This window comes from Anabrus simplex, chromosome 1, assembly GCF_040414725.1.
Source record: "Anabrus simplex isolate iqAnaSimp1 chromosome 1, ASM4041472v1, whole genome shotgun sequence".
NCBI classification, from domain to species: Eukaryota; Metazoa; Arthropoda; class Insecta; order Orthoptera; family Tettigoniidae; genus Anabrus; species Anabrus simplex.
In genome coordinates this window covers 1,585,397,429-1,585,422,329 of record NC_090265.1, presented here as the reverse complement: position 1 = coordinate 1,585,422,329, position 24,901 = coordinate 1,585,397,429, and the positions used below count along the sequence as shown (strand labels likewise).

The 24,901-nt window shown below is 37.7% G+C and overlaps 1 protein-coding gene across 2 annotated transcripts in view; it reads right to left on the bottom strand.

Moving 5' to 3' along the window:
* The window catches only part of Bx42 (Puff-specific protein Bx42), a 224,628-nt gene that overhangs the window by 150,788 nt on the left and 48,939 nt on the right, over positions 1–24,901 (bottom strand). For both annotated transcript variants that reach the window (XM_067138220.2, XM_067138221.2), the window contains one exon: positions 6,535–6,702. In XM_067138220.2, coding sequence (XP_066994321.1) covers positions 6,535–6,702 — 168 coding nt within the window. The remainder of the gene's footprint in view (positions 1–6,534; positions 6,703–24,901) is intronic.

Genomic DNA, 24,901 nt, shown 5'->3' with positions numbered 1-24,901 from the left:
TGTTCGTGGGCTGGTCCTTCTTGATTCGATCCTCTAAGATCAGACGTAAAGTCAGGATTGCTTCACGTGTTCCTACATTTCCTCGGAAGCCAAACTGATCTTCTCCCAACTCAGCTTCAACTTGTTTTTTCATTCTTCTGTAAACAATACGTGTTAAAATATTGCAGGCATGAGATACTAAACTAATGAGTGATAGTTTTCACACCTGTCAGCACCGGCTTTCTTGCGAATAGGTATAACAACATTCTGCCGAAAATCGGCATACATCTTACACACTAAATGGAATAACCTTGCCATGATGGTTTCTCCCAAGGCAGTCAGTAATTCAGAGGGAATGTCATCAATTCCAGGTGCCTTGTTCCTATTTAGGTCGCTGACAGCTCTGTCAAACTCTGACATCAAAATTGGGTCTCCAATTTCATCAGCATCAACACACTCTTCTTGTTCCAGAACCAAATTATCTACATCTTCACCTTGATACAACTGTTGGATATGTTCCTGCCATCTTTCTGCTTTGTCTTCTTTCCCTAGAAGTGGCTTTACATCTGAGCCCTTAATATTCACATACCTAGATTTCCTTTCTCCAAAGGTTTCCTTGATTTTCCTGTATGCAGCATCTACCTTTCCTAGGACCATACAACCTTCGACGTCCTTGCACTTCTCCTTCAGCCAGTCTTCCTTAGCTACCTTGCACTTTCTATCCACTTCATTCTTTAATCACCTGTATTCTTTTCTGCCCTCTTCATTTCTAGCATTCTTGTATTTTCGTCGTTCATCAATCAGGTCTAGTATCTCCTGAGTTATCCAGTGATTCTTAGTTGATCTTTTCTTCCTTCCTAACATTTCTTCAGCAGCCCTGCTGACTTCATTTTTCATGACTATCCACTCTTCCTCTGCTGTGTTTCCTTCAGCCTTTTCATTTAGTCCTTTTGCAACATGTTCCTTGAAACAATCCCTCACACTCTATACCGGTACATAAAAAATATATGTATATGTACAAACTCCACATTAACAAGGTTTATGTGGGAAGTCTTTCAGTCAATAATCATCGTAAGACCCCAGCTAACGTGTGCAAGCACTTCGGTTTGATGTCATCAGGCTGCCTGATCATCAATTTCAACATTCGTTTTACTCTAGGCCAACCAGTTGGCAAGAGTTTTAATTAATTTTGTTGGGTAAACATCAAATGTGTCACCAGAGATCGTTTACATGCCGACATCATACGACATGAGATGTCGAACGGAATTTGTTTCACCCTCCAAAAAATCCGACTACTTCTGCCGTGTTTGAACCCGGTATCTTGGGATCTGGAGGCCAACACTCCACCACTGATCCATAGAGGGCATTAACAATAACATCAGACAGTTAAATAATTACTCCAAAATTGAACTATTTTAGTGTTGTTATCACGAGCAAAACATAACAGAGTATTTTGAACTTCTAGTGTTCTACTGCTCGTTCATAATGATGAAACATTAAGGCTTACCACTCGGTTGTTGTGGAGTGCCATACAGGTTTTAACGTCATGCGGAATTGAGTGCTCAGATGCCATTCAACACCACTCGCGCATGACATGTAATTGATGCAATTATGCTGACAATAATGAAGATTTATCATTTAAGTAAACAGTTTTACAGTATTTACGTTTTAATTTAGAGCACCCAATGAATAAAATATGTATTAATATTAGGTAACTAAAACATATCTAGGTTATGTTAGTTGGGTGGTCTGTAGAAACAGCAGGGTGGGTGCGCCCATTAAAAAGGGCCCTGGAAGAACACAGAAGATGAGAGTGTAAGAGAGAATAAAACGGTCAATGTGACTGGTCATTAGCCTTACTTCTAATAAAAATTAGTAAAAATGTGAGGGAAAAAATAAGACTTTAGCTCATTGATAATAAAATATATAATAATGTTAATATTGAACACACATATTTATCACCTCTAGTTCTTTATTTTCTTTTTCACAAAAAGTGAGGCCTCATGTTGCTACATAACCTATTGTATCATCTTCCGGTTTCCTTCCGCCGTTTTGTGCGTTAACTGCTTCGTCATACCAGCGACAGCGCTAGGTATCAGCACGTGTTATTAGCAATGCATGTTGGAGCTAAATCAAGATGAGTCAAAAGAAAGAAGGTAAATATTAATAATAACATTATTTTTAGATCTAACTTTGGTAATCATGCAGTTATCAGACTGTGCCTCTTAAATAGGCTTCTGGTAAGTTCACCTGCATACACCCCAGCATCAGTGGGTAGGGTCTGACACATCCCACTCTGACGAGTCTAGTGTCAGACCTAAGACGAAACGCTGGTTAATAGAGCAAACGCCTGAAAAGCCATACATCTATTTTTTTATCTGATTTTTGGTAATCATGTAACGTGATGCCTGTATATAAGATAAATATCCTATTTCTCCCAGATAATTCATTTTAAGGTTGCAAAAATTGCATGCGCTTTTTCTGTATCATACATGATACATTGGGGCTCTACAACTTCTTTGTGGTCGGTAAAAGTAATGTTGTATGCTGAGAAGTATCTTTCCTTCTATGGGAAACACGAGATTGGTTCCGCATTTGTTCAACCTAAAAACCTTTGAATACTTGTATGTAGATTTTTAACATATTGTGGCTTCGGTGTTTAATTTATGTAAATATTTGAGGTTATGTTTGCCCTTAATGCCATGATTGCATTGATTTTTGTTTTCAGAATCAAAACTGCATGAAATATCTGAATTGCAATTCCGATTTGGAGCTTGATAATATGACAATGAAACAGATATTCAAACACAAGAACTTCCTGGAGATGATGACAATAAAGATGCTAAATTCATGAATATTTGTAAATTCTACTAAAATGTGATAAAAACGGTACTGAAATACCTTCATAAAAATTGAAACTTGTTTTGTAACATGAAAACATATGTATTTGTGGTCTTACAATAAATTATGTTTTAAACAAAATGTATTTTCTTTTGTGTGGGTGGTCTTGGTAGAGACCCCCAGTGTATCAAATGTGATACATACCCTCTCGAGTACACGAAACCACAGAAAAAATTTTCCTTCGTGAAAATGTCATGTTGGGTTCCTAGATAGTGTACATAAGGCAGCTTTCATGTTTTGCTCCAAAACTATGGACTCAGGACTCTAGAGGATATCATGTTTCAAAATACTCAATACATAGTAAAAGAGGTTCAATAAAAATAAGAAAATAAGAATTATAAAGTGGTATATGATTCGAAAGACTATCTGGATTAAGAAGTTTGGTAGAATCCTGTTTATCCAGCTCAAACCAGACCAGATCAGATCCGGTAAAATGAAAATCTGGAAAATCTATTGACAATTTAAATAACAGTATTTATGTAAATTTTATTGCATATTTTACACACTTTTACTGCACTAATAACATTGCAAAGATAGTGACATATTATACCTTATCACATGTCCCAAATGTCGCCTAGTTCAGCGGTATAGCTGCATGGTGCGTCCGAAAGGTGGGTCGTAAAATAAATCTATCTAAAATTACTATAAAATAATAGGACAGGTTCAAAAATGCCTATTCTTATTGAGAACTCGACAAGTACAGGATAGAATGGATTTATTAAGCTAAAATACATAAGGTTCAAATACAAACGAAAAATCTCCATTTAAACACAACAAATTTATAATAATTATGACAACACTGGTCATTCAAAGTAAAGGGTCACAAACCCAATTAATGAAAGTTACAACAGAGATCAAGGTAAGTTGAACGGCGACTGGCCATAGGCCTCGATTAAAACTGTCTATGTATATGAGATTGCAATAACAGATTCAGATATTTTGGCCTATTCACATTTACTTCGAACTAGCTGGAACACAAACATTAGAAAAATATAAAAAAAACACTTGTTTTGGACTGGCCCTACGTTACCCACAAAGTGACACAGATTCTACTTATGGGAAGTGAACCTGTATGTGAAGAACAGAGGTTGGAACCTCACAACCCAAATATAGTCTGTGAGCTATGATACCCTTAAGCAAAGACAACAATTTGACAATATAACATGCACTAGACATGAAATAAGAGACAAATAAAAATATCAGCTGAAAAGAAAACATATACATGCTATGAGTAGAGCATGCATTGCCTTCACTGTGCTGTGGGATTCCAGCTGTCAAACGGGCTGTATCATAACACAGCCGCGTACATAAATTATATGGCTCGACGAGATGTACTCAGCTGAGGGTGGGCAGGTCCGTCCGTCCATCCATCCACTCACTCTTGCTTCACAGACGGGCCTCTTTACCTCAAATGGGCCGTCTCTGGCCGACAATACCCTCTTTGTACAGGCCTTCAAATAAATCTCTCTTTCAACACTGGGCCTGGCAAGCAGCTCACATACCAAGTAATATTGCATCTAATTATGCCAGCACATAAATCACAGGCCACAAAAAATATCTACAGCTCATTTTGGCCTGCTCTCAATAATCCAGATTCATCACCACCAGTACACAAATATCTCTGGCTCATCATGGCCTCATAAACCATATTGCTAGGTTTACATCTAATGCACGGTCAAAACTTTAGCCTGCCATTATCTTTGACAACCCTCACTATTTTCAACCATGCAAATACTTTTCTGCACTTCTGCCAGCTGAAATACGAGCACCCAGCTAATAACATGCACATCCTGAATACAGGCTAGTTCTATTCCTATTTTTAGCTTTCCCAATCAACGCTCGTGAGATGCACTGTCCTCCAATTCATAGCAAAGAAAGTGACATACGAATTCTTGGGTGCCTGCATGACATAAGAAAACTACACTACTTGAAGTATACAACACTAAAATCTCACATTACCCTGATGTCCAACTCTAAAAAAAACTAAGAAAATATGGCTATATCATGCCTTCAGTCCCACACACATTTACAAGTGAAACTGAATGAAATAAAGATGCCTTTCGGGCTTATAGTTCCGATTACAATATTACGAATATAAAAGGCCCTAGTTTGAATCTAATCATTACATCCCATACATACAAGCAATTCAACTTATCTTAATTTCACCATCTGCCTTGACGACTCCCTCCGGACCGCCGTATGGTGTGTTTTTAGCACATGATCATGCCACCACTGTCTGCTGGGCTAGAAGATTGTTGGTTCGATCCACATAACTCCAAGGTCTGCTACCATCTGCTTCGTTCTTCCAGTTGTCTCCTGGAACTCGTGATGATTACTAGGTCTCAGTCCTCTTCACCACTTAAATAGTATGCAAATACAATGTCATAACCTACAGTAGGTTCGGATATAATTTGCGATATCCACTATCATGACAATTAGTCCGGCCATATGATAATACCTAATTAAGGGTATAACCCAGTCACGATCGAGTCCATTTTATCAGTTTATCATCACTACCCGCACTCTATTTGTTTCACTTTGAAAGCCTGTCTATCTGAATAGTTATTAACGCAGTGAATTTTGCTCAGGTGAGCTTAATCAAGCACTCACTAACTTCTGACTAACACTTCATATAATTTGCCTTTGTCTATGAAATTGTCACTGAAGATTATGTACTGAACGGCTGCCTATGAAACACTGTTGACCAGGGCTTCCCCCACGCATTCTTTTATAGCCCAAAGAAACCCATGCTAAGCTAAGGTTCCTCCCTGCAATACAAAAGCCTCCCTTTGTTCACGGCCAACGACCGCGCAACGGCTAATTCAAATAAGTTAGAAATACGCGGAACAGGCACAGTTATTAGGTTTTAAGAGCGTATTGCACTCCATAAACGTAGGCACGAATTATCATAGTTTTATATCTGCGGGACATTGCTCTCAAGATGAAATATGGGAAATATGGGCTCGTATTCACATGATTCCAGACCTGGATTTCTCATATTATGGTTCGCCCTGCTGGTAGACTATGATTCCCCTAATGGAATATTTAGCTCTGTCTTTCTTTGGCCATCTTCTTTCTCTGTCTCTCCCTGGCGTACACAAGCTTTCTATGGCGTCTTCATAAGTAGATAACTCTTCTCCGGGGTTTACATGAGTGAGAATACGATATTCTGCTTGCTACGGGGTTGACCCACTTAAAACCATGGGCACCTAGCACTCCTGCATTCAAACCTTGGTGTTAGCCTTAAATATATGCACGATGTTAATTTATGCTACTTGGACCGTGATATGATTCGGTTCAATGTTGAAATTTAAAATGAAATGTAAAAGCAGGATATATAGTACAAATTTGACCTCAGTTAGGGAAACATTTCAGTTAACAGAGCACTGGGGAAGGGGGATCTCTTGTCCACACCAATGGAACATCTGCACTGACAATAACATATCGAGCCGAAACAAAATATAACCCTGTAACATTCTAAAGTTTGGTATTTTAAGGTATCAATAGTTCAACCTAATGTAGTTCACAATGAGATAATTACATGTAGTTTGAATTACATGCTTCAAAAGCCAACGAAAAGGCTATGTGCCATACTATTAATTCAGTGAAAAATAAACCCTAATAAAATAAAAAATAAAATAAAAACGCACTTACCTTTTCTTTAGAATGTCCTTGCCTTGCCAGAACATCATACTTCACTTTACCCTGGGCATCCAGCTGAACAGCAATAGCATTTGATGTACTTTCTTTTCCTTCCCGACCCATATTCAACGGATACTGGGCCACTGAAATCTCTGGAAATGCACCGCCATCGCCAAAATCCTAAAACAGAAAAATTATGACAACTGTATCTTTTGATATCACTGGTATTTCTGTTTGGTTTGAAAATGAAGCTCTAAAGAAATACTTATCAATGCTGTGATCAACAGATTTCAGTAATTTTAACTACAAGGTGTTGTGTAAAGACAGGGTACTTTCCCTAAGTAGAATGAAATCACTTCTCCGCCAAATCCTAACTTGGGATGTTTGTAACAAACATAAGGTCATAGATCAGTCTAGCATGTTTCTATATACTTTTGAGAGGTTCCTCCCTTTCAATTTTTTTCTACTCTACCTCCTGTCATCAATTCTTTGTTCTCTTCTGACAGTGTTAATTCTAGTTTTTAAGGTCTAAGGAGTCTTTCATGTTCCCATAGCAGTACTCTTTTTAACAGCCAATATCATTCTTCAAGGGATTATGGCTAGCAAATGAACCTGTAGGTTTGTGCAACTGTTGATATCGTGATTATAGCCAAAGGGCCTCTAGATTTACATGGAATCTAAAACACAAGAACCCGATGTTTCATTTCAAATTTTTCACCTGCATTGACCGAGGTTTGGATCATGGCCATCTTAGTGAGAAGCCAGCACTAATGCCTCTAGGATATCACGCACCTTGATTAGAACTCTTCTCATTCAGACTTATGTTGGGTTTTTCTTATAAGTTACTATACGTCCCACCGACACAGATAGGTTTAATGGTGACGGTGTAGGAAAGGGCTATGAATGGGAAGGAAGCAGCTGTGGCCTTAATAAGGTATAGCCCCAGCATTTTCCTGGTGAAAATAGCAAACCAAGGAAAACTATCTTCAGGGGTGCCGACAGTGCGGTTTGAACCCACTATCTCCCGAATGTAAGTTTACAGCTGTACGCCTCTAACCGCACGGCCAACTTGCTCGGTGATTTATCTTAAAAGAAACTAAATACAGTAGAAATTCTATAATTCGAAATCGGTTAATTCAAAATCCTGCCTAATTCGAAGAAGCTCTTGTTCCTGGAAACATGAGATACAGTTTTGCATGTTATTTAAATTCTTCAACTTGAAATTGGGATAATTCGTAATTCATTGTACAATGTCGGCCCCATTACCGAAATTCAGACTTTTAATTTGAAACTGCCTTCACATTTTAAAACAATAGTATGTTACAGAGTAATTTTAACTCGAAATTTATCCGCGTCATAATAGAATGCGTGTTGCGGAACGTGGAGGGGTAACTTTCCGCACTTACACTCACTTCGGTGGGTCTACAGTGAGCTTCGTGATAGCTAAGTTGAATGAAATCGAAATTCTTTTGTATTCAACCTTTTAAATGCCGTTATATCACGCAACAGGCAGTATGCGGAAAAACAGAATCCGCGAACACTGGTGATGCCGACAGTTGACGAAAAGACTTGGCTCATATAATACATTCGTAGGCACCGAACGATATTGTCATTGCCGATGAAACTGCATTGCTTATTTTAATGCGAGCCCAAACGGTCTTATGGTTTTAAAGGAGAAAATGCCAGCCGGGGAATCGTACAAGGGTGGAAAATGGGGATCATTGTAATGCATTGCAATGCACATGGAAGCGAGAAACTTTATCCCCTGGTCATAGGAAAATTCGATAAGCGTCGGACACTTTCCATGCCAGTATAAAGCATCTAAAAATGCTAACGGTACAGAAGAAAAAAAATAATAAAAATGCTTCTGCGCAGGGGAACCAGTATAATATATTCTCGTCTTTGAATTGTGTGATTTTTTTTCTTTTGTTGCATTAGGTTATGTTTGTCAGTTATTTATCCAAGTGCATTATTTGAACACTGCAAATGCACCTTGTTGGATACATTTCGGTAATAGTTTTTTCCATGGCATTTGAAATGTTTAAACTGTGAATCGAGGTGATTGCATGTATTAATACTTTGTGACACGGCAAGTGTTTACATTTCTGAAGTACGAGAGAAGTGCCACGGCGGGAAATCGTACAAGGATAGAGTTATAGGAAAGTTCGATTTTAAGGGTATCGGGTACTTTCTGTGTAAATACAAGGCATCTAAAATGCATACAATAGAAATCCAATGAATAAAGCACTTGCACATGGGAGCCAGCAGATTTCTTCTCGTCTTTGAATCATGCTTTTTTTTTTCTCTCGTTGCGTGAGGTTATATTTGCCAGTGAGATACCCAAGTGCATTATTTGAATACAGTAAATGCACCTTCTTGGATACATTTTGGAAATAGTTATTTTTTCATGGCATTTGAACGGTATAAACTGTGAATCAAGGTTAACTGCATGCAGTAACGGGCCTTAGAATATTTTGTAACGTGGCAAGGGTTGGTTCTTCTGAATTGCGAATTGGCGGTTAATTCGAAATCACCTCATTCGAAGTCCGATTTTTGAGTCCCAACGACTTCGAATTAACGAGGTTTTACTGTAATCTTATTGTTTTGTCCCTTAAAACAACAATTAGAACCAGTAAATGAATTCACCGTAGCCATTATAATTTTATGAATTTATTTTTTGTTTTATGAGAGAAAACCAAGACTGTCCTTGTGTGAAGACATGTCCAGAAAAGCAAAATATATGTGCCAGAGACTGTAATTTTGATGGGGATATAATAAGATTCTCAATTCCTCAGAAAATGTTCCAAAGAAGGTTGTTTTCAGGCACAAAGCCCCACAATTAATATCTAACAATGAACATACAAAAATAATAATTGTACAGCATTTTTAAGACTAGTTGTGGGGTCCATACGTAAACTCAGGTAATTGTGAAGATGCACATACTTTTACTCCCTTGGATCACATAGAGAAAGCCTAGCCTTGTATTAATTTTGTCACTGAAATTCTGGTCTCTATGTAAATTACAGTTACAATTAGCACTGATACACGCATACACAATACTCCAAGGATACATCAACATATACAGGATTCATTGCGATGCTGGGTTGATGCAGTTCTAACAGATTCTAACATAGAAATAAAGTGTTTCCGGACTCGTGTCCATATAATTTCTTCTTCTTCTATGTGTGAGGAATGAGTCCTGAAAGTCTGACTATACTGTTACACTCTGTACATGGATATCATTGTTGCACCTAGAAAAACTACTACATGATAATATTTCAGCTTAGAATTCTGGCCAAAAAGGTTCTGCCATCTAAAGTGCAGTTTTGTGTGAACTACACCAACAAATTTTGGTTTTAAGTGATACATGTGCTGTGGGTCAGTATTTTTCCCCTCAACATTGTCATTACTTGCGCAAGAACAAAGACAGAAGCAATAAATAAAGTTATTGTACGACACGCTGCTGACGTCACGATACAAAGGCTAAAAGACATTTCTTGTTTTGGGATTTAGACTGATAATAGAAATCGTGGTGCCTAGAAAATATTCTTGTTTTAATTCAATACTTTCACCTTAAAGCTGGGGGGGTATTCAAAGGCAGCTAAAGTCAAAACTAGTTCAAATGAAACTGCTAAGACAATATCATTGTACATTCAAAACATGAGGGATGATCAATAACTAAGGGTAAAGGCCGATATTCCTGGAGTTTCATCTGTTATAGAGAAGTTAGCAGTGTGTGGTAATACTAATACATGCAGTTGGCAACTGTACACGGTTTCAGTTTTGCTTTTCAGAGTTTCAGGTAAACACAAATAGAGACTTGTTAGGAAAACTGGTCTCACGAAAAAATCCACTCACTTATTTGATTTATGTGGGCAAAATGTAACCGCGGCTGAAATTCACTGGTTGCTGATTTACGGAGGGACTGTAACGTCTCGTCAGCATGTCGCAGACTGGTGTCAAAAGTTTGCGGCTGGTAGAGAAAAGGTCACCAACGAGGATCGCAGTGGCCGATGCAGCACAGTATCAACAGACTTGAACACAGCTTGCATGCAGGAGCTGATTCAGGACGACAGGAGGATCACGTTATGGCATAGAACAGTAAAATTGGGAATGTCATTCGGAAGGGTTCGTCACATTGTTCGCTACATTCTGCAGTAGTGGAAAGTTTGTTCCTGATGTGTTCCGAGAAATCTGTCCAACACAAGGAGAAGTGCATGTGAGCAAGTCTGCAACTTCTGCAACAGTTCTCCACAGACATCACCGCATTGTCACGGGTGACGAAACATGGATCCACCACTAGACCCCAGCAGTAAGCAGTCGTCAATGGAGTGGAAACAAACCTCCTCCCCAAAGACAAAGAAAGAAGTTTAAGGTGACGCCATCTGCCGGCGGGTGTCATACGCATGAAGTTTTCAGAAAGAGGGCACACAGTGACTGCTGACCGACACTGCGAGACCTTGACAAGATTGCGCTAAGCAATCAGGAGGAAACGGCCTGGACTTCTCACCGAGGGCATTATCTTCCTTCACGACAACACGTGACCTCATACAGCCCAGCAGACCACCAAGCTTTCGAAGCAGTTTCCCTGGGACATCATTGACTGCCCGCCCTAAAGCCCAGACCTCGCTCCAAGCGACTTTCACCCCTTTCCTCACTTAAACGAGCACCTGGGAGGTCGATGATTCGCTCCACCAGTGAAATAGCTCTTCAGGGTGGGTTTCTACTTTATCCCCATCGATATTACAAGCCCCAAGAACAGAAACTTCCTCCTGTCAATGGCTCCCACTTCCTGGCGCGCAGCATTAGCTTGAAGGTCGTGCCAAATATACATTCTACCCCATACATACTCGTCTCTCTTAACAATTAGTTCAATCACTTTGTTGCAAAAAAATTTCATCATGTTCCGTATTGAACTATATCATAATTAAATTGATATAACAAATAACGTAGTTCAACCTATTCAGTACAGGTAAATAAGAAATGTAGCGTTACATTCTTATTTAATTATAAGCGGAAGTGGTACCGGTTTCGACCACCAATCTGGGTCATCAGCCGAATAAAAATACAAAAACAATGCATAGGAAAACAAGAAATTAAAGGATGAGTCTTTCACAAAAGCAGTTGAAGAAGCAACATAAGATAATGGGGAGTAGCACTGCGTGATTTTAAATCGTAAAATCTAGAAGAAGTAGAAGGTCAGTCACTTATGTGAAGTAAGGCGCAATCTTCTGAAGAGTAGCACAACACACGCAATGTTCGGCACTGTGTCTCAAAATGTTTACGAGAAGAGGTGAACAGTTAAGTGAGCCAGCCTGCATATATCAGGCGCAAAGTCACAACAGAATTTAATAAATATAAAGTCCCAAAATTGTGTAGAAGTCGAAGACGAGTCGCTTGATTGAAGCAAGATGCTAGCTCCTGAAGATCAGCGCAACATACTCAATGTCCGGCACTGTGCTTTCAAATACCGACGAAACTCGGTGAACTGTTCTAAAGAATCTACAAGATCCTAGTTACATACTTCAATTATATACATTTTTGCAACCGAAACAATTACAGGCTTGATCATTAAGCTATTCACTGAATATCCAATATAAAATTCGCTTAAGAAGAAGTAGAAAGATCAATGAATTTTATGGACGTAGTCACGAGAGAAGAAAAAGGATTTTCTTTCAAAATACACAGAAAATCCACTTTCACACTGACCACTATCAAGAACAACTCGTTACACCCCGAGGCACAGAAAAGATCAGCATATTATAGTTACGTTAACAGAGCATTCAGTATTCCTTTATCCAAATCTGAAAGGAATACAGAACTGTTGTTTATCCGACAACAAGCCCTCTTGAATGGTTTCAACAATAACATGATTGATAAAATAATTAATAAATTTTTTGAGAAGCAACCATCTAAATTAGTAATCGAACCTAGTAAATCTGAGAAATACATCAAGTTCACATATAATAATCCAAACATACACGTAATAAATTTATTTAAGAGAAAAAAATTCAAAATCGCATTTTCCACCAGTAACAACATGAAACATAGTATTTTCAACCATGATACAACAAATCTCTCAGAAAAAGATAAATTTTTTGATTCGGGAATATATAAACTCACATGATTTGAGTGCAAGAACACATACATAAGACAATCTGGCCACAATTTTGAAGTAAGATATTTAGAACATGTGAATGCTGAAAAACATAGAAGATTCTCAGCTATGGGATCACACATGACTGCCACAGGTCATAAATTTACCAACATAGAATAAGACCTGACCATCATAAAAAAAATTAAAAAAGGGCAGCTTAATAAACACATATGAAGATCTATACATTCGCCTAGACCAACTCGTAAAGAAAAATAGTAATGAGGCTGTAGAATATAAGAACCCATTATATTATAAAATTCTAGTATATCTGAAAATGCTCAAGAAAGATCACGAAAAAAGAATTGGAATTTCTCCACCTACAGAAAGCCCTATAACATATTCCTCCTCAGTTGAAGCTATAGGTGACAGCAAGGAGGTTCTTGACACACCTATATCCCCCGCTCCTCCACCTCTTCACGTGCAAGAGCAAGGAAGAACGCATCATCAATATTACACCAGACACAAGACTGTGAAAGAATGACAGGAGTTACTGTTCCAAAGGAAAGCAGGCTTAATAAGAATTGACAACTAGGAATTAGTAATATTTTCATCTGCATTAATAATAAGAGCCACATTGTGATATATGGATTTCTTCATTTTGACAATTACTTATAAACTGTATAATTTTTTATTTATAAATTGACCTTTTTTCATGAATTATTAAGAAAAGAATATTCATTAGGACATATTCTCTACTAGCTGATGTACCCGAGCTTCGCCACGGGATTCTCAGAAAGACTGCCTTTGTGGTTTTCTAACTGAAGTCAACATAGGTCATTACAATAAACGTCAGTAAGAATGTAGCGATTAAAAGCAATGTTATCATATAAAATACTCGATCAAGTGAAAAGCCGCACATTTTCTCACTTTTAACAAACAGTACTATGGTGCTGATATAACAGATCAAAGTCACAGTGCTGGAATGAACAGGCCGCAGACAGCCGTGATCACTCCTCTGCCATTGTTTATGTAAGTGAGCACACTGCTCATTCCAATCAGTGCCACAGAGTAGGGATTGAACAGCTTGAATGCTATGATGAACCAGTGTATTACGTACCAGCAGTATCAGAAAATTTATGAACCACAGGAATGGCATGCTAAAGAAGAAAGTTATCGAACTCCCCAGCTTATTCCCGCCAATTTTCAGGCAGGCTGTTATATTCCGTATGATCGGGCGAGTAGGCCGTGCGGTTAGGGGAGTGCAGCTGTGAGCTTGCATCCGGGAAATAGTGGATTCGAACCCCACTGTCGGCAGTCCTGAAGATGGATTTCTGTTGTTTCCCATTTTCACACCAGGCAAATGCAGGGGCTAAATCTTAATCCAAGCCACTGCCGCCTCCTTCCCACTTCCAGCCCATTCCTCTCCCATCGTCGCCATAAGAACTATCTGTGTTGGTGAGACGTAAAGCAAATTTTAAAAAATACTCGGTACGCAACAGTAATCCCATCTATCGGAAATGCGTGGCAACAGAATACACAAAGCATATCACAATAAAACAATGGTCAATGGCATGTTATTGTTGATCAATTTTATGAGGTTTGTATATTGTAGGCCTTCACATTTAGTTTACTTTCGACTCTGTGATATTACGGTGTCTTATAAAATTATTTATACCGTAGATTGTAGTTCCTTATTCCCCAACTTTGCATATCGATTTTCATTAAATTCTGTTCACCCATTTTCTCGTGACTCGGCGCTGATATGGACTTAAGCAACAAAAATCCAAATTCATGAATATCTGTGTGATCATAGCTGGTACGGTAAAATGTATAAGACATAAATGAATGGAAATTTAATACTAAATAACTTTAGTTATGTAATATTTATCAACAGGACCACTAATAACATAAATATTTAAGAATTACATTTCAGGCCTTCCCCTGAACCTCCATTTCACTCAGCATGAATAAAATTATTTAGAGCCTAGATTGTAGTGGCCCATTCTCCGACTTTGCATGCCAATTTTCATTAAGATAGGACCACTAATATCAAATATTTGAGAATTAAATTTTAGGCCTTCCCCTAAACTACCATTTCACACAGTGTGAATGTAATTATTTATAGCTTTAGATTATAGAGACTTATTCCTCGACTTTTCATACCAATTTTTATTATAAATATTTGAAAATTAAATTTTAGGCCTTCCCCATAGCTACCATTTCTATCAGCGTGAATCAAATTAATTATGGCCTAGATTGTGGCGACTTATTCCCTGACTTTGCATACCGATTTTCATTAAATTCTCTTTAGGCGTTTTCTAGTGATGTGCGTACATACATACGTGCAGACAGAAATTACGGAAAATTAAAAAGTGCATTTCCCTGTTACTGTGGACACAACTGATACAGAAATACCATCCTTTTTAAATTCTGAGCAATGTACAGACAAAACTCGTATTTTATATATATAGATGGAATATTGTACAAGTGTTTCCTTGACGACTGCTTTCAATTGTAGAAATAATTCATATATTTTCTCTTGAGATTTTTGCTTGTTTTAATGTTGTAAATCTTATGTTAATTTTAAGGACACTTCCTCTAAAGCATTACTTTGTCAATTTATGTATTTTTCATCTAAACAGTGTTATGCGGCTGAAGATGTTGATAATATACGAAACATGTACCACTTTTAACCATTAAATTGCCTTAAGCAATCATTGTATTGACTAGGTGGAAAATAAATAAATACTTAGTTGTGAATCTACTGAAGGAAAATACGTGGCAAACGTTACTGTTGGTATTTTAAGGGAGACCGAGCAGGAGATAAATTTCTCATTTCCTCTGAATCATTGGACAGAGCTAACCACTTAACAATTGCTGTTACCTTTGATAATATAATGAATCTGGAGTGGCCTGAAGGAATGAAGAGAGAAAATGTTCTACTTCAAGTCACTGATGCACATCCCTGTATGGTGGAAGCTGGCAAAGGTCTGCAGCTTATTTACCCTAAAATGATACATGTAACATGCGTTGAACATGCACTAAATAGAGTTGCAAAAGAAATTCGTGGAAATAATCCTGATGTGGATAAGTTAATTTCGGTAGTAAAAAAATCTTCATCGAAGCTCCACTACAAGTGCAGAAACTCGAGGATCCTTCTGTGCCATTGCCTCCTCAACCCATTCTAACATGTTGGGTAACATGTCGTAACGCCGTAAACAACTACTGCACCAAATACAAAGCTATAGAAGATGTTAAATGCATTCAACAAAGGCGAAGCTTCCTCCATCAAAACTGCCATGACGCTGTTTTCAAGTACCACACCGATTGAAAATCTTGCTTATATCAAGGCAAATTTCAGCACAATATCAACAAGCATATAGTTAGAAGAAACTGGTTTTCAACTCTGTGATGTCCTTCAACTGATGAAAAATGTTGAAAGTGAGTTAAAGGCTGTATATGGTGAAGTAGGTGAATATATAAAGGGAAAACTACAGCGTGCGCTGGGTTGGAAAGAAGCGTACTCTAGTCTCCAAGATTAGCGACATTGTGAGTGGCAAGCCGGCAACATTCCATGAAGGCAAGCCTCAACTGAACTCTAATGATATGACATTTCAAATATGCCCCAATAACAACCTGCAATGTTGAGCAGTCCTCCTCTTGTTACAAGTCAATGTTGTGCGAAGATTGTTCCTATCTGAAAACTTTACAATGTATGTCACTTGCTGTTGTAATTCTTTCTGATCGCCCATCAAAATGTGACATTTATTTTCTTCTGTTTGGCATAGGGATGTGGCGACCCCATCGTCCTGTGGGTAACCTCTGCAATTAACCTTCCAAGTATTGGCGGGTAAACCATGAAACTTACTGACATGAGGAAATGCATGTCAGGCACCGACCAGATAGTGCGTAACAAAATATTAACGCGAAGATCCATGATAGGCCTAGCAACCCAGTGGTATCGCATTAACATCGCTTTCAACAATCAAACGAGCCTCGGATGGAATGTAAAACCAATACTAAAAGTGACGAAGTCTTTGTACAGATCTGTCAGGTATGACGGCTAAAATGGCTCCAATGTTAGACAAATCTGTTCAAAGAAAAATATAAGAATTAAGACTATTAATGTAGTTTTAAAGTAGTATCCTCAGAAAAGGATGCAAGAAATCAGTAAATCACATGGGCGACAGAGAGAAACATACCAATAATGGGAATAAGTGAAATAAGGGGTAAAAAAAAAAAAAAAAAGGGAGGACTGGCAGTAAGGCGATAGAGAGGGGATATAAAATGTGGTGGTCAGGAAGAGACAAAAGAAGAAACAGTGTTGCAATAATAGAGGCTAAAGAACTGGCCAACACAGTACTCCATGTGGATTATGTTTGCGACAGAATAATTAAAGTTCGGTTAATGATGGAAGCAAATATTCTTGATATAATCCAGGTTTATGCTTCTCAAATAGGTTGTGAAATAGATAAAAAGGAAGAGATTATCACCAAACTTGAGGATTCTGTAACATCCAACAAGACTGTGATTGTAGGAGACTTTAACGCTAGAGTTGGGAATGATAGAGGATATGAAACAGTTATAGGAAGCCACGGAGAAGATCACAGAAATTATGGAGAGACATCATTAGAGAAATAAATGGATCATTGGTTATGGATGGTATAAGAAAAGAGATAGTCACAAGTTTACCAGATACAGTTGGAACTTGCAACAGAAATCCATAAATGATTATATAATAATAACGGAAGAAATCAGAAGATGCTTGACAGACAAAGTGATACCAAGCATTAATCTCGATGGTGACCACAGACTATTGGTGGGGACATTGATGAAATTCAGAAAGGGTAAGTGTGGGAAAAAAAGACAGGCAAGAATCAAATGCTGGAAACTAAAAGATAGAGAAATCCAGGAGATACATAGGGAAAAGATTTAAACTCAACTTCCTAAAGATGAGAGAAAGGATGCTGAGGAGGAATTGAGAAGGTTCAAACAGGTGTTAGTCAAAGCAGCAGAAGAAACATGTGAAAGGACATCAACAAAAGTAAGACACAAAGAAACTTCATGGTGGAATGAGAGAACTGCAGAAGCAATCAAGAAGAATAATGCATGGAGAGAATGATTCAGAAACAGAACAGAACATAACAGAGACAAATGGAAAGGGAAAAAAAAAAATGTCCTGGGAAAAATTCACAAAATAGATAGAAGAGAATTATAAAATGACAAGAAAATATTATACCACATATTAGGTAACAGAGGGAAGTAAAAAGAACACACATCAAAAGTCATCAACAAAGATGGAAAACTTGTGTGAGAAGAAAAAGAAGTTTTGAAAGTATGGAAAGAATACTTCCAAAATCTATATGAAGAACAAAATGAAACAAATTGACCCAAGGAAACAGATGAAGATAAAAGAAGTATCATCATTACAGTGGAAGAGACGTACTATTAACGATCAGATGAAATAGGAAGAGTAGATCTACAAACGTCGGATGTAGAAAAAGCTGTATTAGAAATGAAAAATGGGAGACAGTGATGAACAATAGACTGTGGGAAAAAAGAGAAGACTGGAAGAGGCTCTGTGAACAACTGCATAAGCAGAAATGCTTCAGGAAGAAGGCGATTTCATTCTGTGCAGAATTGAGAACTGCCTGTGTATTGAGTAATTAAATAAATTCAAAATATAATTAATATTATTACTCATGTATTATTATTGAATGTGCTAGATTTTAAAAGAATATTTTCAATATAATGTTCATTTAAACAGCGATAAGATTTGTAAGACATGCTCTATTGGTGAAAAATATCTAATTCCCTCCATGGGAATTTAGAATTTTCCATTCAGAATTGCTAGGCGGGCAATAATTCCATTGTGGAGATTTATCTCCCGTATGCAGTTATCAGACTGTGCCTCTTATATAGGCTTCTGATAAGCTCACCTGCATACACCCAGCGTCAGTGGGTAGGGTCTGACACATCCCACTCTGACGAGTCTAGTGTCAGACCTAAGACGAAACGCTGAAAAGCCTTACATGTGATATATTTTTTATAAGATTTTCAAGATGTAAAAAATAGGACCAAGAGATGTTTACATCATATTTATGGTCATATTTTCATATGCTTTAGGTCATAAATGCTTGCATATTTGTAACATTTTTACGTCGTCAACATCCGTCCCCTGGGATAATTGTAATAAGTTAGGTACTATTGTCCTTTGTTGTAGAGTCAACATGAGTTGAGCTGTTTGTCTCATTATTATGCTTATTAGATCAGAGTATTTTCATAATAGTTATTCAGAAACAGAACAGAACATAACAGAACATAACATAACATACGATTGCCGTTGTACGTATATATCATTACGGAGACAGTTGGGTGTGCGTGTTTCCAGTTAGTTTTAAATGATAAATGCCGTGGCCTCTGAAGTTCTGTTAATTCTATATTTCATGAACAGAGTGTAATTTAATAGAGAAACGTACACTCAAGTTTGAGCATTAATTAAATTTCACATTTCAGTCTTTGCTATAGTCTGTATTTGTCCTGGTTCTTTTTGTGCATGTTATGATGTGATATCTACTACACTTCTGTCCGCACAAAGTACACTTACAATCTTCGTCTGGCTCATGGAATTTCTTGTTTACACATAGCTTGTGCTGAAACCCATGTATGGAGAGCCGTGTTATGACGTGGCGCTGTGTGTTGGACTCTCTAGTCCATCTATCGTCCGTCATCGCTGGTGAGGCAAAGAAGTCGAGGTCAATTTCACTTTTCTTCCTTTCCCTGATGTTTACTAGTGCCCTGCTTGCTTCCGTTGATTGTAGGTAGAATTGTGATCGTATGTCTTCTATGAAATATGTCTCCCACATCATTTTGTATACTATCCGGGATGGCACTGTCTTTCCAACTCGGGTAATCCTCTTCTTGAACATTGCTTTTATTCTTTCTATTCTCATCAGGTCTCCTATCTTCAGCTTTTCCCACACGATCTCAATTCCATATGTTATCACAGGCGCTACTGTCGTCTTGAAAAGTCTCATCGCCATGCTAATTGATAGGTTTGATATGTTTTGGATGCTGTATGAGGCTCTGATTGCTGCTGCCGTTCTTTCTTGAATATGTATACCAAAGGACGCCGCCGTTGTCTGTAGTGTTATTCCCAAATATTTGTAATTTCGTACCTTTTGTAATGGCTTTTGGTGTAATTTTATGTTGTCTTTGGGCGTTGATTTCCCACCTTTTCTGAAGGTCATTTGTACTGTCTTTTCTTCATTTATCTGTAGGCTGTGGGAAATATAAAAAGCTTATCGTTAACAATTCTTGAAGTGAACATATGTTGAGGATTTTGTAAGAACTGAAAGTTAAAATTATGACAGGGCGATTTGTGCGATCTTCAGTGAAGTTACAACAGGAAATATGTTATACAACCGGTTGTCAGAGAGGATAAAAATACTACGTTTCAATGATGCTATGAATAAATTGGAAAAGGCTATTGCAGCATCATATTGGGCAAATAAAACAAATTTCGTAAACAGTAATCAAATAGTGAATTCTTCTGTGGGCATAAAGGCAAACACTTCATTTCCATTTAAACGACGTATTACAAATAGGCCTAACAGGAACATTCAAAGAAGAAATGTTCATGTGCCGTTCTCTAGCTGAACTTCCTTTTGTAACATTAATGCTAGAAGAAAAGTTGTTTCACTCTGTATGGACCAAAAGTTTATGAACAGTACTGTAAATGGAAAAAATATCCGTACATATTTTACTGGCGACAAACGTCGCACAGACAGGAATAACTTTTGTGGAAGGAAACGTTTTCTGGTTCCTTACCCTAGGAATGGTTGCATGACTGTCAATAAAGGAGTTAATAGAGGGAATGTAACTGTTCCATTCAGTAGTAACAACCATCTTAAAACTAGAGTTGTTGCTAAAAGGAGTGTTAATGCAAGGAAACTTGATCGATTCCCTAGTAGTGGATGTATCACGAAGAATAGAAGTAACATGAAAAACAGTAGGCCTACCTGTGGGATTTCTGGAAGTGAACAGAAAGTAAAGCATAAAAATGGAAAGATTAAGGAGAGGAAAGAAAAGTTGAATATTACTGGAAAGTGTGTTGAAGTGAAGTTTTTTAATTTAGCAGCCCCTGGACAGGGATTTCCAAACCAATTAACCTAAATGATGCATGAAAATAGTGCAGGGGAAGAAGGAAACACTATTGATCTAAACGGTGTTTTATACCTGGAACCTCACGGAGAGTTGACAGTGGATAACAAAAAGCTACGGGATTGAAATAAGAAACGAAAGTACAAGTATCATATACGATGCAGATAAAGAACATAAGGCCGAGGATGGGACTCTATCCAAACGTGAAAGTTCCGGCAAAAAGGGAAGGAAGCATGGTGTAAAGCGCTTGAAAGACAAGGCTCACTCCAAGAAAGTTCGCTCTAAAAAGGTAAAATCGTTGAGATGCTTGCCATACTCAAAAATGTGCCTTCAGGAAACTGGGAAGAAAGGCAGTCAAGAAAAGAGCTATTCATAAGAATATATCGAAGAAAAGAGACTCGCGACATAAATCGTTAAAACTGAAGGGAAATAGTCAAAGTAAGGACACAACTAGAAAGAAAGCAGGCATGAAACGGAAAAAGAAATCTGGAGAGAAAATAAAAGAGAGTTCTCGCAACGTTGAAGGTGCTAAAAAGGTTGTACATAAGAAACTAAAAGCGAAGAGCAAACAATAACCCAACAAAAAGAACAATAAAAGTGTTAAAACAGGCAGTAAGAGAAAAAGAAAACTTTCAGGTAAAGAGGCTGAAAGAAAAGCTCTTGAAGCGAATGGAATAATAAGCGTTACAGTGGTGAAGGAGGTGGTTCCAGAAATTGAACGATTAGAGGAAAAACTCAAGGAAATATTACTAGAAATAAAAGATGAAGAAAACAAGAAAGATAATGAAGCTGTAAATGAAACAAAAGGGAAAGAAGTTGTAGTTAAGAAAAAACGAATCATTACATCAAAGTCAGAAGAGTCTAAGAAGCTGAAAACCAACAAAAAAAGCAAACTACTAGTAAGTAAAACTGGAAGAGTGTAAAGAAAGGAAACGACCCAAGCAAGAAAGAATCATTGAGAGCATGGAAGAATTAAGACCTTTATTGCCACATTCCATAAAATTCAGTATATTAGCAGGCGACAACTTCTAATGAAGAATTTAGATGTCGCCCGAACAGATTGTAATTAGAGTAAGTTACGAGATTAACACAAAAACCCTCAGCTAACTATACCTTGTAACACTCAAGCCATCAAATCTGGCAGTAACACTGTATTCTCTGTGACATCACATGCATCAGCCACTGGCAGCGCAGCTTTCCAGAATGCCATACCTGATATTCTAATTAACATTGAGTAGACGGTATAGTGGAAAGAAAACTAGACTATACTGGTACAGAATTCCTAAGTTGAAGGGGGGTGGAGGTAATTTCCTGAAATTTGTTTATGGAACAAAACAAAGAATTCCATGTTCAGTCAGGAAATCACCCTTCAAAGCTAAGCCTGCGAATTGGTGTGCACCGTTACAAATTACCTCAAAAAGGAAAAGGCAAATAGTGGACATATTATTCCAGATAGTAAAGTTCTTGACAAAAATGTTACAGCACTATTACAAATATTTGTAAAGAAAAATATAAGAAAGAGAACATCAATGAAACAGCTGGTGAATGTAGATACATTTCAGGAGGAAGCAGTTCACACCACCATGTGTATGGCTACTACAAAAGGAAAGGAGTATCTAATAACAAAGGAGCTCATGGTTTCTATTAAAACTGGTGAACTTTTCCAAGGTTACACTATCTTGCCAAGATGCATATTGAAGAATCTTGCCTTTGACTAGAAAGCGTACCTAAACAGAAAATTTATTTTGTGGAAAACAGATATTGTTGCCCACAGATGTAGATTTTTAAGGAACTTTCGACAAGTGGATTATGACAAAGGTGGCTAGATGAAACCTCTGTCAATACAACACCTTGTCTTAAGAAGTGATGGACAGATCAGAGTGATGAGTGATCAATACAAAGTAAATTAGGCAAAGGAGGGAAGTTTATTGTGTCATGCCAGCAGTTCAACAGGATTTCTTCCAAATTACTAAATATTATTTAAATTGAAATGACAACCACAAAGAAATGGACAGCATTTGTTCTTGAGAATGGTTTGAGGACACACGTAAAGTAAATACAAAAAATTATTTCCACCTTCCCAATACATATCAATCCTGCAATGTTTACAATAACATTACAATATTATTAGGTACTAGTTTCGGTTCTGTTAAGAACCATCGTCAGCCAAGCCAAGACAAGTGCAAATTATATTGCTAAAACAGATTGATGCAGTGAAATGAAATGTGAAATGATGGCCTAAAAATGGGGTGAAAATGATATACATATAAATAAGAACAGTAGTATGCGACAAAGTTATTTTAAAAGTGACAATAAAATCTTTAAAAAACAAGTAGTATCAACTATTATCTCAAATAAAATAAACAGCTCTAGTTGACGGAGTTGCACAATTAAATTGGTTGAATCAGATATAAACAAAGTCCAGAGTTTCCGTTAGGTTCCAGAGGATGTGGATCAACATTGCGCAGAGGGAATTTTTGTTCAAAAGTCCAGAGCGGAGGTTAAAAGATGTCAGAGCTGTAGAATGTATCTAGAGTTAAATTGAATCTTGTTGTGGTGCAAAGGAGTAATCCCAATTCAAAAGGGAACCTAAATGAACCTGAAGAAAAGAGAGTTTGAATTAACGCGAGAAAAAAAAGTGAAGTGAAGGAACGAGGCTAGCCGAAAAATGAACAAACACTGAGAACTCACCTTGCGCAATGTAAAGCAAGCTTGGTGGTTGAGTGCAACTACCAGAGTGAGAACAGCATGAAGCAGAAGGGAAGTGACAGAGGCGGAGGGGAGGAGATAGATAAGGGGAGGGGCGTAGAGAGACTTGAGTGGGGAAAGGCGGGGAAATGGGAGGTGAATAAGGTGGGGTGGTAGGGAAGGAAGATGATAGATGTTGATTCCCATAGGGAATCTGAAATATTTGTTCCGAATGAGTAAATTTATAATACCAAAAATAATACGAAACGCTGGCAACCAGGAATGAGTTAGCTGGAAAATTTATAATGTCCAATAACGGACCATTTATATTGGGAAGGAAGATGGCGGTGTTTGTGTCGGCGGGGGACCTTTAATTGACTTGAAGAAGGAATTCAATCAATCAATCAATCAATCAATCAATCAATCAATCAATCAATCAATCAATACTGATCTGCATTTAGGGCAGTTGCCCAGGTGGCAGATTCCCTATCTGTTGTTTTCCTAGCCTTTTCCTAAATGATTTCAAAGAAATTGGAAATTTATTGAACATCTCCCTTGGTAAGTTATTCCAATCCCTAACTCCCCTTCCTATACATGAATATTTGTCCCAGTTTGTCCTCTTGAATTCCAACTTGATCTTCATGTTGTGATCTTTCCTACTTTTATAAACGCCACTCAAAATTATTAGTCTACTAATGTCATTCCACACCATCTCTCCGCTGACAGCTCAGAACATACCACTTAGTCGAACAGCTCTTCTTCTTTCTCTCTATTCTTCCCAGCCCAAACTTTGCAATATTTTTGTAACGCTACTCTTTTGTCGGAAATCACCCAGAACAAATCGAGCTGCTTTCTTTGGATTTTTTCCAGTTCTTGAATCAGATAATCCTGATGAGGGTCCCATACACTGGAACCATACTCTAGTTGGGGTCTTACCAGAGACTTATATGCTCTCTCCTTTACATCCTTACTACAACCCCTAAACACCCTCATAACCATGTGCAGAGATATGTACCCTTTATTTACAATCCCATTTATGTGATTACCCCAATGAAGATCACTCCTTATATTAACACCTAGATACTTACAATGATCCCCAAAAGGAACAATAACCCCATCAACACAGTAATAAAAACTGTGAGGACTCCTCCTATTTATGAAACTCACAACCTGACTTTTAAACCCGTTTATCAATATACCATTGCCTGCTGTCCATCTCACAACATTTTCGAGGTCACGCTGCAGTTGCTCACAATCCTGCAACTTATTTACCACTCTATAGAGAATAACATCATCTGCAAAAAGCCTTACCTCTGATTCCACTCCTTTACTCATATCATTTATATATATAAGAAAACATAAAGGTCCGATAATACTGCCTTGAGGAATTCCCCTCTTAATTATTACAGGGTCAGATAAAGCTTCATCTAC